The sequence below is a fragment of the Manacus candei genome, unplaced genomic scaffold (genome assembly GCF_025592945.1).
Source record: "Manacus candei isolate 608988 ecotype Guabito, Panama unplaced genomic scaffold, ASM2559294v1 h1tg000056l, whole genome shotgun sequence".
Taxonomy (NCBI): domain Eukaryota; kingdom Metazoa; phylum Chordata; class Aves; order Passeriformes; family Pipridae; genus Manacus; species Manacus candei.
In genome coordinates, this window is record NW_026138104.1 from 8,123,001 (window position 1) to 8,138,211 (window position 15,211).

At 46.4% G+C, this 15,211-nt stretch overlaps 1 protein-coding gene across 1 annotated transcript in view; it reads left to right on the plus strand.

The window, feature by feature from the left end:
- GAD2 (glutamate decarboxylase 2) overlaps positions 1-15,211 on the plus strand; it is a 41,585-nt gene continuing 26,374 nt past the window's right edge. Inside the window, exons 1-7 of the mRNA XM_051802437.1 lie at positions 1-191; positions 458-517; positions 639-791; positions 1,872-2,105; positions 6,954-7,044; positions 7,864-7,976; positions 11,795-11,910. Of these exons, the coding sequence (XP_051658397.1) occupies positions 116-191; positions 458-517; positions 639-791; positions 1,872-2,105; positions 6,954-7,044; positions 7,864-7,976; positions 11,795-11,910 (843 nt within the window). The 5' untranslated portion in view covers positions 1-115. The remainder of the gene's footprint in view (positions 192-457; positions 518-638; positions 792-1,871; positions 2,106-6,953; positions 7,045-7,863; positions 7,977-11,794; positions 11,911-15,211) is intronic.

Sequence of the window (15,211 nt, forward strand, 5' to 3'; positions counted from 1 at the left end):
TGGCGCAGCCGCGCGCACTTACACACCCGCACACTCACACTCACGCACACTCGCTCAGGCCGCCTGGGCTGCAGCTCTCGCCGCAACTCGCCCGTCCCGCCGGTTCGCCTCCGCCATGGCAAGCCCTGGCTCCGGCTTCTGGCCCTTCGGGACCGAGGAGGGCTCCGCGGCCGCCGAGAGCCCCGGCACAGGTAGGGGGACGTCGGGCGGCCGGGCGTGACCGGCCCGGCGGTTCCGCCGTGACAGCACTGCCCGGTCGGCGGAGCCCCCTTTGTGGCAGCTCGAGCGGCGGGACGAAGCGGTGCGGGCGGCGGGGACCGACGGCGGCGCCAGCCCGGGCCAGCGCTGCTGAGCTCGGCGGGGCAGGGGGTTTCTGGGGAGCGGTGCCCGGTGTCGGACTAGATGCCCCCGGTCCGCGCCCGCCCCCAAGGATCCTCCGCTCCATTTTCTCTTGCAGCCAGAGCCTGGTGTCAGGTTGCCCAGAAGTTCACGGGAGGGATCGGAAACAAACTCTGCGGTAAGGGCAGGGAGGCGACGGCAGCTCCCTGGGAGCGCCGCGGGAACTACCCCGGGGCGGGGGGCAAGGGGACGGGGTTGATGCCGCGGTGCTGAGGCCGTGTGTCCGTGTCGCTGTCAAGCCCTGCTCTACGGAGATGCCGAGAAGCCCGTGGAAACCGGCGCCAGGGCAGCATCCCCCGGGGTAGCGGAGCCGCGACTGGCCTGTACCTGCGACAAAAAACCCTGCGCCTGCCAAAAAGCGGAGGTGAATTACGCCTTTCTGCACTCAACAGGTAACGGCGCTCCCGGGCCACGCTGCTTCTCTAAAACTAACGAAAAAACCCGGGGATTCGGTCAGGAAATCGTCTCCGCACGCGTTGCGCGGAGGCGGGGGAGCCCGGCGGTGCGCGGTGGAGCTCCGCGCCCTCTGCCTCGGCCCCCTCCGGCGCCGGGCGTTTCGCAGATCTGCCAAAAAGCAGCCAAATAACAAAAAATCCCGAAAAAAACCCCAAAGCAGTATAATCCCGCGTGCTGGAACCTACAGCTTTCTCTAAGGAGAACTGACAGTAGCGACCTTCCCTTTGAAGATCTTGCGATGTAATTAAGATTTGACGGGAGGAGGGAGAAAGAGCGCTCTCTCATTTGTTTCAATTCGAGGTATTTTTGTACTTCATCTTTTCTGACCTTGGAGGTAGCGTCTCCGCTACTGAGTAGATTCCAGCTCCCCGCAGACGTGCGCTAGCCAGGAACTCTTTCGTTTGCTCGGCAGCCCGGGACACGCTCTGTTCGCCTGGCCCCGCCGGGGAGGGCTGCTGGTGCTGCTGTTTGCCTGACCGCCCCCGGGGCACCCCAAATTAGGGGCTTCCACTACAGTCCTGCTCTGAGTGAGCCATGGCGCTTAAACAAAAGCTTTGTGTACACCGAGAGACTGTGCGGCATTGCCTCAGAAAAAGGCATTAAATTATCAACAAGTTACTTACATAGGAGAGTCTCCACAAAGGTATTTTATTGCAAGGCAAACGGCAGTTTTTAGGGTGCTTCTTCTAGCGTTTGTTGCTCAATCTTTATTTTTCCTGAGGTTCGTTTTCCGTTTTTTCTTGTTTATCTGCTCTCTCTCATTGTCTTAAAAATTGGTCCGAAATACACTGTGGCCAAAATTTGTTATTTTAAATAAAATATTAAATCCTAAGTGTTATCTTTCAGAACATTCCTTAAAATACAGCCTTAGCAATTTATTTATTAAATGAAAACAAAACCTATTTGTATTCAACACAGTGAAAAGATTTTCTAAACGTAAATAGGAGAAACCTTTGTCCAAAATCTGCGTATGTGGTTGTAAAACGAAGTTAACTTTTAAATTTCTCCATTCCCAGATCTTCTGCCGACATGCAACGGAGAAATAACAACTATGTCTTTCCTACAAGACGTTGTGGACATTTTACTTCAGTATGTGGTGAAAAGTTTTGATAGATCGACAAAAGTTATTGATTTTCATTACCCAAATGAGCTGCTCCAGGAATATAACTGGGAACTGGCAGACCAGCCACAGACCTTGGAAGAAATTTTATTGAACTGCAGAACAACACTGAAATATGCAATTAAAACAGGTAATAGCCATGCTCATTTTCTACCCTGTATGGTCTCATCCATTGATTAAAGGCGCCATTTTATTTTAGCTTGAAATGTTAAAGACTGAAGCAGCAACTGTATTTTGTCAGTTCCAGGCAATTTCTGGCGGCGACAGAAATCGTTTTCCAAAATGATAAAACACTCCAGCAGCTCTGTAGCTGTCAGTGCAGCCTCGCACACCCTTTCCGATTTAAGATTAATGTGTCTGTGCGTCGGAGTTGCCGAGTGTGCCGCTGAGCGGCCTTTGCACCACCCTCGCCACTTTCCGCTGTTCCTTCTCATCCATTTCACGTGTGATGCCCCGGGAGTCGCCTCTCCTTCCCCTGCAGACCCGGGGTGCGGCGGCCGCAGAGCTCGGCGCAGCCGGGAGTAGGGCGAGGAGGGGTCGTCCCTGCGTGGGGGGCAACAGGGACCAGCCCATTTAACAGCTAAAATCGCAATAAATATGCTGTCAGTGGGAGCTCTGAGCAGCCATTTGCTGTGTCTCCCTTTACCTGCAGGACATAAAAATAAGAGAATTTAACAGAATATTGAGGGATTTGTCCCAACTTTAGGCTCAAGCAATAAAACCGAGGCCGGAATTGTTTTAATAGCCATTTGTTGTTGTTTTCCACTGGGGAGAGCAGGGATAGGTTGACTTCTGCCTGCCTAGGACCCCACGTTAGTGGTTAGTCGTGCCCCCCCTGCGGGCTTCGTGGCGGGGAGGCGGCGTGGGGCGACCCCAGGCATGGGCAAGCGCCCGGCTCTGCTTAGGGGCCACCTTAAATAAACGGCGGCGGAGAGGGCAGAAAGCGGAGCCGCAATTACGGCTGTCATTGGGAAATAATGTGGAGTCCGGGGAGCTCTTAGTGGGAATTTGAATTACTGAGAAATTGCTTAAAAATAAATTTGTAGCAGTTACTGAAAGAGACAAAAGGCTTATTTGAGACTAGAGGTTGAGGGGAAGACAAAAAACGGGTTTTGTCACCTTTTGAGAACAGAACAGACCGACCCAGGTAAAGATTATGAGGGATCTGTGTAATCCTCGTTTAGAGGTGGAAATGACTAGCTGCATGTTTTGATGCATGGGTGGGGAGCTGTCAAAACGCCTGTAAAATGTTGGAATAAACAGATAGATGATGTCCACAGGAACAAAGTCGATCAGTCCAGTGATCCATGTTATGTATCTGGGTAGGTCATAGGAAACATGTTTGCACAGAATGGTGTAAAACGTGGGATCTGTGATTCTGGGAAATAAAATATAGGGTTTCTTAGGCGATTTTCGTTAATTGTTTTTTGTTATAGCCTGTTTTCACGTAACAGACCTATTTAATTTTGTGCATCTAAAAAATACCTTTTAAAACAATGTTACCATTTCTCTTCCTCACCCTAAATAGCTGAGGCTTTCCCTGCTTGGCATTTTAATTTTTTTTTTAACGAAGATAATGCTTTTGAGGTCTGAAAATGGGTGCTGGGGGGGGGGGTTGTGTGAAATGCAGCGGCGTAATGGGGTTCAGCCAAGGGGTGCAGAGCCACCTCATTTGGCTGCTGCTGCTCATCAGCATCCTGGGGTGTTAGCCCCAACCGGGGGGGCCTCATGAAATGCATGGGATTTACACCTGGAGCCCTTCGGCATGTGCTTCAGAGTAAAACACTGGAATTACCCTCAGAGGAAGGATAGTGTGGTGAGGTTTTTGGCAGTGGGGTCTGTCTCCATTCCTGTCGCAGGAGCCCTTTGGACACGGCCCCTCCTGGGCTGTGTTTGGCTTCAGGGGCCCAGGATGCTGATTGTAAAATAAACTGTATTGCTTAGATTAGCCTCACAGCTGGATCCCCAGGTCCAGGGATTCGAGGAGGCAGATGGCTGATTTTTCATCTAAGGGGCAGGTGTCGGTTGCTCCAGGTGTTGTCTGCATGCCACTGTTTGCTGGGGTGCTCAGGGGAACCACACTTTCTGCCCCTTTGCTAGCAGAGACAGAATTCTTGCTGAGAGAATACAAAAGTGACTGCGAAAGCAAGGAAAGATGGATGCAGAATTCAGTTACTGTGCAGTGCAATTGAAATTGAATGGAGTAATTGAAATACAAGCGTTTAAAAATGGCTTGGAAACCCCAGGAAGGGTGCAAGAAGCTGGTGCTGGCCCAGCTTTGCTCCCTGGCAGGCCCTGATGCTGGCCATGCATGCAGTGAGGCTGTGAGCAAGGCCAGGCTCAGTGCTGCCAGCCGTGCCTTTATCTGTGCTGTCTAGCCATGCCTGGCCCTTCTCATCCTTCCTCGTGGAGGCTGTGTGTTCATGCTGGGCATGCCCATGCCTCAGACAAAGTGCAGGCCAGGTGTATGTTTGAGAGGGTGCACAGGGCAAAGGCACACCCTCAGTAGGGAAAGACCGGCCCTGGGGTGTCCCTGTGCCTTGGCCCTGGTTCTTGGCAATCATGTCCCGATTTACTCAGGGATATCTGTGAACACATTGTATACTGCTAAACCAAGCAGCAAGCACTAATCTCCTACTTTCACCTCTCTCCCTCGCACCCTGTCAGTCTCTTTCCCAGTCACCTCTTTGTTCAGTGACAACCGCAACAAAAGATGTGCATTTCAGGCAGACAGCACCTGGGTAGTGATTTTTGAGCATCTCTCACAGAGTGTTCTTACCTTGCCAGTGGAGTCTGTATTTTAAGCAAAGCCACAATTTTCCATGCCCATCTAGCCAAGGGAAGAGAGCTCACTCACATATACGGGTGTCACATGGACAGACAAACCATTGCAGCTGGGGCTGGGGGCAATTGGGGCAGTGCCCATTCTGTGCCCTTATGTATTACAGTCGTGCTGCAGAAGGGAAGGGCATCGTCGAGCGGAGGGAGCTGTGTCACAAGTGTGGGTGCTGGGGGCTTGCCCAGCAGCAGCAGCAGCTCCTGCTCTCTCTGTACTGACGTCTCGACACAGCGCTGCTCCCCCCAGCTCGCTCCCTCCAGGGCACCGCTGCCCGGCCTCCGCGTGCAGCCGGCCCTGTCCCTGCGGCGGTTCCCAAAGCAGGTGGGTTGCTGTGAGGTTCGCTTGAAGAAACAGGCAGTGACAACAGGGCTGTCGCCTGGGGGTGGGTATGGGGCTGACAGAGAGCCGCTGAGACACTGCAGATGCAGATACGAATTCTGCTATTCCCCAGCTTTTCAGTGTGGATTTATTTCCAAAGCAGGAGTTTTTGTAGCCTTTTTGAGCCTTCCTGTAGCCCAGATCCGGTAAAGGCTTTTAGCTCCTAAGTTTTTGTTGCTTTCTGGTGAAATTTGGGAACCAGCTTGGAGCCAGCTGTGACACTGAACTTGAGTTATAAATACAGAAATCTCCAAAAATCCCATCATCAGGGGAGATACAGTTCTCTGCAGGCCAAACCGTCACGGGATCACCGAGGCTGTGGTGGCATTGGTGGGGTGCATGGGTGCCTTAGGTCCATCAACCCCACTTAAGAGCAAGGGCCAGATCCTGTGCATTCTGCTGGATCTCAGCATCATTCCTCGGTGCCTCAGGGACTTTGGCTGCCTGTTGTTGGCAGCACAGACCAGGGGAAGGTGGTAGTTCCTATCTCTGGTGGGGAGAGCTCAGTGCAAAACATGATCAGGCTTGAATGGCTGTGGCAAAGGGCTGGTCTCAGGTTAAGGGCACAGTGGAATTTGCATGTGTGTGTGTCCCCTGCCCCATATCCTCAGCTCTGGTCTGCCCACTCAGCTCAGCCTGATTACTCTGCCTTTGTGTGCTGCAGGGTGGGAGCTGGGGAGCAATCCCCTGTGCTGTTCTGCCAGCCATGTGTCCCTGCCTGATAAGGGGCCACAGGAGACTGAAGATAAGTTTTCTCTCAGTGCTGGGTCTGCATTTCCTCAATCATCTTGCTCTATCTTTTGTTTTCTCTGATGGCAATAACAGTTCATCATCTAGGGGTCAGGACAGGTGTTTTCCAAGCAGAGGCTGCCGTCTTTTGAGTCAGATGGCATTTAAGTAATTGTGAACCATCTATAATTTGTACCGGTAATTATGCCACTTATCAGGGGCTTGTGGGAAGTGACCAGTAAAAATGGAGTTTTAATGGTTTCTGGGTTTAATGGCTCTGGGCACATTTTTAAGAAAAATCTCTAGCAGGACTTTAGAAAAAAAATCAGGAACCAATTAGATTAACTAGGTATGTGGACTATCAGTTCATTGAATATATTCTTGTGCATCAGTCTGCTGGGGCAGCAGTGCTGGTTTTCATGGGGTTTATTTAAAATCACAATAGCAGGTAGCCAGGCTATTTGTAATAGCACTCTGACAGGGAAAAAATGACAAGGACCACCACCTTCCCTGCCATCTTCATACAATCATCAGCCATTGAGTCATGTGCAAAGCAGTCACCAAAATACTCCATTTTCTCATTTCGCCCTGTCTATTACAATCATTAGCCATTCATCACTGATGTTATATGTACTGGCAAGCTCTTCAGATGGTGTCTCGTGCGTGCCTTTCAAACCTAGTCAGGCAAAACCATATCCAGTGACAACATGTGACACACTAACGGGAGCAAACAGCTATTTTTGTGAGGCAGCAATGTGCTAATTTTCAAGGCATATTGAAAGGATAATAGGGAATGTTGGAATTCATTATTCTGTGTTCAGTGTAATTACTCTGATTTTACTGAGTTTGGAATGAGAAAGAAGAGAAATCATCCTTCCTTTTCCAAGAAATGTATTTACTGCTGTTTGCTTTGTTTCATACCTTGAAAGTGCTTCCTTCTCTATAGAAATCCAGAGGTAAATACAATGTTCAGCACTGAATAGTTTCATTCAGAGTCATCAGCCTTTTGATAACATTTTCCATCTTGTGCAGGGCACCCTAGATATTTTAATCAACTTTCAACTGGATTGGACATGGTTGGATTGGCAGCAGACTGGCTGACATCAGCAGCAAATACTAATATGTAAGTAGCATATTTTTTTTCCATAATATTTAATATAATTTTACGGTTAAACTCTAAAATATTAATTGCTGTATCTGAATGAAAGAATAATTTTATGTTAAGACTGCTGGGAAAAACTTAATTTGCTTTTTAAATGGTTGCTACAGTTATTTACACAAAGACTTTCAACTTTGTCTTGTAGGCTGTCTTCTATAAAATTTCATCATACTAATACGATGTTGGTTTTGCTACCCCCAAAAATACGCAAAAGATACATATAGATTAGCATTTTGCATGCATAAATATGTAAAATGAAAGGTGTGCTAAGTGAACAGTTGCATTCATGTAGAGGGGTTATGTACAATCCATACTTGGGGCATGTAGAGTTTTCTGTAAGAAAGAGATGCAGAATTTAAAGTGTGGAGTTTTCACTTTGGGACTAGGAAGCATTTTTGTGTACTTGGTTAGCTTCATACACTGTCTTGTCATTATGAATAGGACTGAGGACGTGTGCTTTAGATGTGCACATGGGTTTATGCAAGGCGAAGGGCTGGCTCTGCCCAGCATCTCTTGAATTTAGGGCAAAGCCTTGAGCCTGGAAGAGGTGGGCAAGATTTTTTTCACTGAAGCGGGTGGAAATGGATTCTCAAGCACTCTCTGCATTTCTCCTTCTAGACATTTGATGTCCAATCCGAAGGAAGATTGTGGAAAGTATTGTCAAACAGAACTCTACCCAGTGCCAAATAGAGTATATTGTGGCTACAGTGTAATGTAATATTGCAAAAAGATGTACTAGTGTTGTAGATGAAAGCATTAAATATGGACATTACTACATTTCAGGTTCACCTATGAAATTGCTCCAGTGTTTGTACTTTTGGAATATGTCACACTAAGGAAAATGAGAGAGATGGTTGGCTGGCCAGGGGGCTGTGGCGATGGGATATTTTCACCTGGTACATAACATTTCAAGCTTTCTTTATTTTTCAGACTACGGTATATGACATCCCCTATAGCTAAAGAGTAAATATAATTAAATATGCATGTTTGAGAGGACACTTGCTAGTGACCAACAGTGGCCTCTTTGAGATAAAGTATTGCATGTTTATGAATTTCAGGGATGTGATTATGAGGGTCTGTTTGAGCAAATTGCACTGCATGATGAGCAGCTGTAATGGCACATGGGAAACATAATCAGAAGAGACATTTGCCTTGCAGTTTCGCTTTGCCCCCACTTCTTATGGATTACATGAAATAGAAAGACTATTGTATTAATAATGGAGGGAAGAAACACAACAAAGCTCTCCATCATCACAGGGGAAATTGAAGGAAACAGGGAAAGACGTAGCATCCCTTCCAGTAATTTTAGTGGAGTCAGTAGGACCCTGCCAACGGTAGAGTATGCTGTTAGCTTTCCATGTAAAGCCTGTTTTGCACACTGGGGTATTTGGGTGGCTTGTTAATCTGAGTGCTTAAAGGCTTAGAAACCTGGTTCTTTCAGGGCAAGTCAATAAGGCAAAAAAATTAGTGTTGAGTAATCATTGACTCAGACAAACACTACATTGTTAAGACTTTTTTATTTTTTAATCATTCCATTTAATCTTTTGATTTATACTCTTCATCACCTCCTCTCTTACTCTGGAATATCATGGCAAAAAACTTTGGCCTATCTGCCTCACAAAATTGCAAAATATTGAAAGAATTTACATTGGGCATAATGTCTTGGCTTGTCAAAAGAGAACAGACTGATAGCTGTTGTGGAAGGAGCCTTTCTGAAAAGAAAGTCCATTGACCTAATGAAGAGGGAAAGAGCACACTACTGAGCAAAGAAAAAGCCTCACTGATAACAGCGTAGGACATTCAGCTCTCCGAGGCCATCAAGGTCAGGCAAGGTTCATCTTCAGCTTCTCACATCTGAGTGCACCTGTGGGAAGTGCTGTGGGATTTTTGTTCTTGCTGTTTCCACAGATGAGAAGAACTGACATTGCTTTTTGATGAGTTCTTATTTAAAGAGTGCTGAGAGCAAAAGCTCTGGCAGCTTTTACTGTAGTGCTTAGAGGTCCCCCCGAAAACCTTGGCCCCCATCACATCAGGCATCTAAACTTGTGTCACGAGCCCAGGACCTAAGTCAAAGCTTTTGGAAACTGAACAGTGGTTGGTTACTGAACAGTCCCTAACCTGACTTGATACAGCTGGTTTTAGTTCTTTACCTTGCAGGCTTGAGATGCAATAACCCCCACAGGGCTGGTCAGGGACCTGAGAGAGAAGAGCAATAGCAACACTGCCCAGCCAGACCTCATGGGCACAGGCTGGGCATGGCAGCAGAGGTGAAAGGCTCAGTGCATGTCCCAGATCTACCTGCGTCTGGCAAACTCAGCTAGAGATAATGTGAGTCAGGAAAGGTGTCCAGGGCCTCAGGAGGAACTGCTGGCCCTGCTGGGACTGTGATAGATCCCTGCCTGACCTGGGGCCAGGGTGTTGCTGGTGTGTCAGGTGCCAGAGCTCGCTTCCTTGTGCTGACAGTGGCATAGGGACGAGCTCTTTGCAGGCGTGTACCTGCACTGGCCGTTTGCAGGGCTGCCCCCTCTCATCCTTTCTTCCTCTTCCATTTCTGTTTTGTGCAAAGTGCATCTTTCTAATTCACTCTCTTAAGGCAGCAGTACTCAGTGTGCAGGTTCTGCTTTTTCAGGCAATAATAGAAATCATCTCCATGCTGTCTTCTCACTTCAAGCTGTCATGGCTTCAGCTGAAGACCTTACTGTTGCAAAGAAAAGGTTCTTGCTCTCTGCATTCTCTGGAATGAAATAAACAGTATCAATACATGCAAAGCATAAAGGCCTGATTATTTTCTTCAAATTCCGTAGGTGTGTTTTGTTGCCTGCACTTAACTCTGGATGTAAACACAGCTCCAAAATTAAAGGCAGAATGCAGGCTTATTAATAAGCTTAAGGTTAAACAACAAAGTAATAATAATAGGAAAGCCTGGTAGTGAAGAAATTTAACATTTCAGTCTTGATTCTTTTGACACCGAGCCAATGACTTTTGACAAGACAGGCCAAATTACTTCGACTTGGACACATTAGTTCAGTCACGTAACTCATCAACATGACATCTGCATTTTTTAGAGACATACCTGAGCAGTTCCTCCTAATCTCTCCATTTCTCGTTTTGTCATTTCTGAAAAGAAGGGTAGAAATACGTTCATATCTCTCAAGATAGTTGAAAAGGGAGGAAAACCTCCAATTTATACTGACCCCTCTGCCAGCGATGCCGTCTTTTGGTGGCATTTTCCCTTGGATTCACAGGAAGGCCAGTGAGGTCAGGGAAAGCCCAGAGCAGGGGCAGCCTCACTGCAAGAGCAGAGCAAGGATACTGATTAGAAATGAAGGGCACAGTTTCTGTGGGCTGTGGAACAGTGTATGTATCTCCAGTAAGATAAAAACAAATCTTACAAAAGTCAAAACAATGTTAAATTTGCCAGCACAGATAGTCGGCAGTGCTTCCTTCATCTGCTTAAAGGGTGGATTTTAGCTTTTCTTGATTTGGCTGTCCAAGAATTGGGTGTCTACCATGGGCTAGTTAAAGCAGCTCCCACATATTCAAGGGAGAGGGGTGGATGTGTCTGCAGAGCAAGTCATCCCGCCTGCTGCAATACAGTTACCAGAGGATGAGCTGAACCATCCTCTGGAGGTATACATCTTATGCTCTTCACTCCATTTTTAGATGGATTAATGTTGCATTAATTGAACTCTATCTTAGCAGCATTTCGACCCGTTCATTTCAAATCTTTGCTTTATATAAATATATATGCATAAACATCAATATGTAATCAATCTCTGTATATACATATATATACAGGATAAACCTGATGGATTTCATGTATACATGTCTCTGTGTGTGTGTGCTTGTGTGCATACATACGTAAAACTATTCAGCCTCTGCCTCAGGTACTGCATTATATTCCCATAGTGCTCATGCAGCATTAATGTAAAACCAAACATTGTTCCACTGTAGACACAGAAAGTCAGTTAGTAAAAATCTCAAAAAAAGGAAAAATTAAGTGCTTGTTTTTAATTTATGCATTGACAATTGAAATATGGGAACAGACCACTGCAGAATACCGTTTTGAAGTGGGTAAAATATCCATCTTGAAATGGGTATTTTTAAGTCAGTGTATGCCAGTGATTTTAAGGCAAGCGTTAGGGACATTCGACCTTTTCCCCTTGCTCCCATCTGAGGACATATAAAATGAAAAATAAGTGTTAGAATTACCCTTTTTCCTTCCTTCCCCTAACTCCTGTTATCCAGAAGATGGTGTCTGTTGGGACTCACTGGGTGGGTTTGTTCAAAGCTGGGGCATTAAACACCACCCTGATTTGGGAGGGGAGAGCACATATCAGGTTGCACTTGTTGGGTCATGTTGCCTTGTGGGGCATCTGCCTGGGAGGTGGAATAGAGTGGGGTTATGTGTTGATGGGGTATGGAAAGCTAAGACTGGGAACTAAAGGAGAGATTGTAGCAAGAATGAGGACGAATGGAAGCCCCAGTCATTTTTTGCCATAGTACTTTTTGTATAATTTGTTATTTGGGTGTAGTAGATCCTATTATTACACAGCCCAGCTATGAAGAGCATCAGGAATAAGAATCCATGGTTCTGCCATGAGGCAGAAACATTAGCATTAGAGTTAGATAAACTGTAGCAAGACTTGTCATTTTTTCTGAAATGATATTACAATGCATAGAAAAAGTAACAGTATATTACTGTGGACTCCAGGTGGTGCCATATCTAACATGTATGCTATGTTGATTGCACGTTTCAAGATGTTCCCAGAAGTTAAAGAAAAAGGAATGGCAGCTATTCCCAGACTGGTTGCCTTCACATCAGAACATGTATGTGTTTCTGTTTTTTCCTGTCTGTTACATCTGCTTGTATGAATTTATGATGAAGAAAATAGATGAACAGGAATTTGTAGCCAACTGTCTTCATTTCTGTTATTCTTTCACTGGGATTAAAACAGTGGGAAGGGGACAGCTTTTTGATTTATAGAGGGATGATCTGTGCACTTATCTGTGGCTGAAATCCAGGGAGAGCAGGCTCTACAAGCCACTGCCATTTTTTTGCTCTCATTTGTGTCCATATAAATGTTGATGAGAGTGGCAAGAACCACATCAAATGATGAGAACTCATTACCGGGCTTCAGCACTTTCTGCCATGAATACATATTATTAGGTCACTATGGGGCAACAGAAAGTCTCTTTGAGTCAAAATGTTTCCAGCTGAAACCACTCCTGCTGGTATTTAATGGGAGGGTGATAACATACATGAAGACATTACTATGGTAATGCTGTGTGTGTACAGCAGAGCAGCTGCGGTATTTGGTGGGCAGTTGGGCTTTGCTGCAGGTTTCTGCCTGTGGGCAAACACTTCAGCACACGTGAATTCATTCACAGGCATCACCACAATTTGGCAGTGCCAGAGGTGAGGGGAGGTGGGCACACGAGAAACCAGAGTGGTCCTAGTGGGAGAAACACAGAGCTCCTTTGAACAACCACACAAAAGACTCTTTTGGAGTGGGGGTGAATATTTTGGCTCTGTGAGCATGTAAAACTCCTTGCAGCTTAAAGTGGAGAACGCAGGTGCGGGAGGAAGGGGAAGAGGAAAGGTTATCCCCAAGAGGGACTATAAGCTGTTTTCAAACTTTGTGGTCCCCTTCTAAATTTCTCTCCAGCTGTGTGGGCTCATCCAGAACTCATTCGTGGCTGAGGCTCTGCAGGTTTTTTGACTTACCATACAACGTGTTTCATTCTATGCAAGTGTGAAGAGCAAGATATCCTAAAAATTGATCAGAAAAGTTCAGCAATAGGATGGGATGAAATGTGATACACAACTGTGGGCTCCACATTGCAGAATAATTGTCCCCATAGCAGTTAAAGAGAAGGGTAGTCAAAAAATGAGTAGCAACTTTCCAAAACTGGCTGTCCCACTAGAGATACATTATTCATGTGGAAGTTACAAGCCTAATAAGTCTTGCAAATAAGGTTCAGCATGATTATTTAAAGTAACAAATCCTATTAATCATTAGAGAATTTCATTGTATTCATAGCGATGGAATGTTAAACAAGGACCCAAATTGTGATATCAGTCTCAAAATAATGAAGTGCGGTTTAATAATTGTGTTTTCATGCCAGGGAAGAAGCAGTTCCCTTAGCAAATTAAACATTTAAAAATCAAATATACTAAAGGATCCATAGGACAGCATCCGTTACATTTTAGAAGTATCTTGAAATTTCAGGTTTTGTCAAGTTTTTTATGAAGTATGTAATGGCACATCTTCTAGAGAAGTGAAGAAACCATACTGTGTGAACACAGGAGCCTTTAACACTTAATTTCCCAGAGGATATGGGATCATGGTTTAACCCTCACAACAGCCAAAGCTGTTACAGGAATTCCAGAGGCCTGGAAGTACAATCCTTTTTAAGATAGGAAGGACCTGAGCAGATACTAAGATATGCAGATGTCATCTGTCTCATTTATCACATCATGTTGACCTTCTACTCACTTTTAGACTCCTCGGCCTATTTGTGGTTTCTCTCTGCCACAGTTGGGTGCTCTTGTAAGAAAATGGCCATGGAACAAGCAGACTATAGAATTAAAGAATCATGGAATATGCTGAGTTAGAAGGGACCCATCAGGATCATCAAGTCCGACTGCTGGCCCTGTGCAGGACACCCCAAGAATCACATCAGATGCTTGAGAGCATTGTCCAAACCCTTCTTGAACTCAAGACAGGCCTGGTGCTGTGACCACTTCCCTGGGGAGCTTGTTCCAGTGCCCAGCCATCCTCCAGGTGAAAAACCTTTTCCTGATATCCAACCTAAACCTCCCCTGACTCAGCTTCAGGCCATTTCCTTGAGTCCTGTCACTGGTCACCACAGGGATCAGTGCCTGCCTCTCCTCTTCCCCTCATGAGGGAACAAGGTGATGTAGAGGACTTCTGTCCCTCATGTAGACTGCAACAAGGTCTCCCCTCAGTCTCCTCTTCTCCGGGCTGAACAGACTGAGTGGCCTCAGCCGCTCCTTGTATGGCTTCCTGTCAAGGTCCTTTACCATCTTTGTTACCTTCCTTTGGATAGTCTCTGATAGCCTAGTGTCTTTTTTATATTGTTGTGCCCAAAACTACACACAATATTCAAGGTGAGGCTGCACCAGTGCAGAGCAGAGTGGGACAATCCCCTCCCTCGCCCGGCTGGCGATGCTTTGCCTGATGCCCCCCCGGACATGGTTGGCCCTTCTGGCTACCAGGGCACTGCTGACTCATGTTCAACTTGCCATCAACCAGGACCCCCAGGTCCCTTTCTGTGGCACTGCTTTCCAGCCTCTCTTTCCCCAGTCTGTTTACATAACCAGGATTGCCCTGTCTCACATGTAGAATCCAATACTTGTCCTTGTTAAAATTCATATGATTGGTGTTTGTCCACCTCTCTCATTTGTCGAGGTCTCTCTGAAGGGCCTCTCTGCCCTCAAGGGAGTCAACAGCTCCTCCCAATTTAGTGTCATCAACAAACTTACTTGGTATTCCTTCGAGTTCTGTATCCAAGCCGTTAATGAAGACATTGAAGAGAACTAGGCTGAGGGTGGAGCCCTGCAGAACCCCACTAGAGACTGGACACCATCCTGATGTTACCCCATTCACTATAGCTCTTTGTGTCCAGCCTGTGAGCCAGTTGCTCACCCATCACAGAACATGGTTATCCAGTTGTGTGCTGGAGATTTTGTCCAGAAGAATCTTGTGAAAGACAGTATCATAAGCTTTGCTGCAGTCCAGAAATGTTGTATCTTCTGGCTCCCCTTGATCAGCTAGGTGGGTTTGATAAGCATGACTTTCCCCTCATGAAGCTGTGTTGGCTGTGACCAATGACTGTGTTCTCCTCCAAGCGTTTTTCTATACTTCCCAGAATAATCGTTTCCATGATTTTAATGGACACTGAAGTGAGACTGACAGGCCTGTAGTTTCCAGTGTCCTCCTTCTTGCCCTTCTTGAAAATTGGGACATTTGACGGCTTCCAGTCAGCTGGGACCTCTCTGGATTCCCAAGACCACTCAAAAATCATCAAGGGAGGCTTTGCAATGATATCAGCTAGCTCTTTGAGGATTTTGGGATGAATCCCGTCAGGGCCCACAGATTTGTAG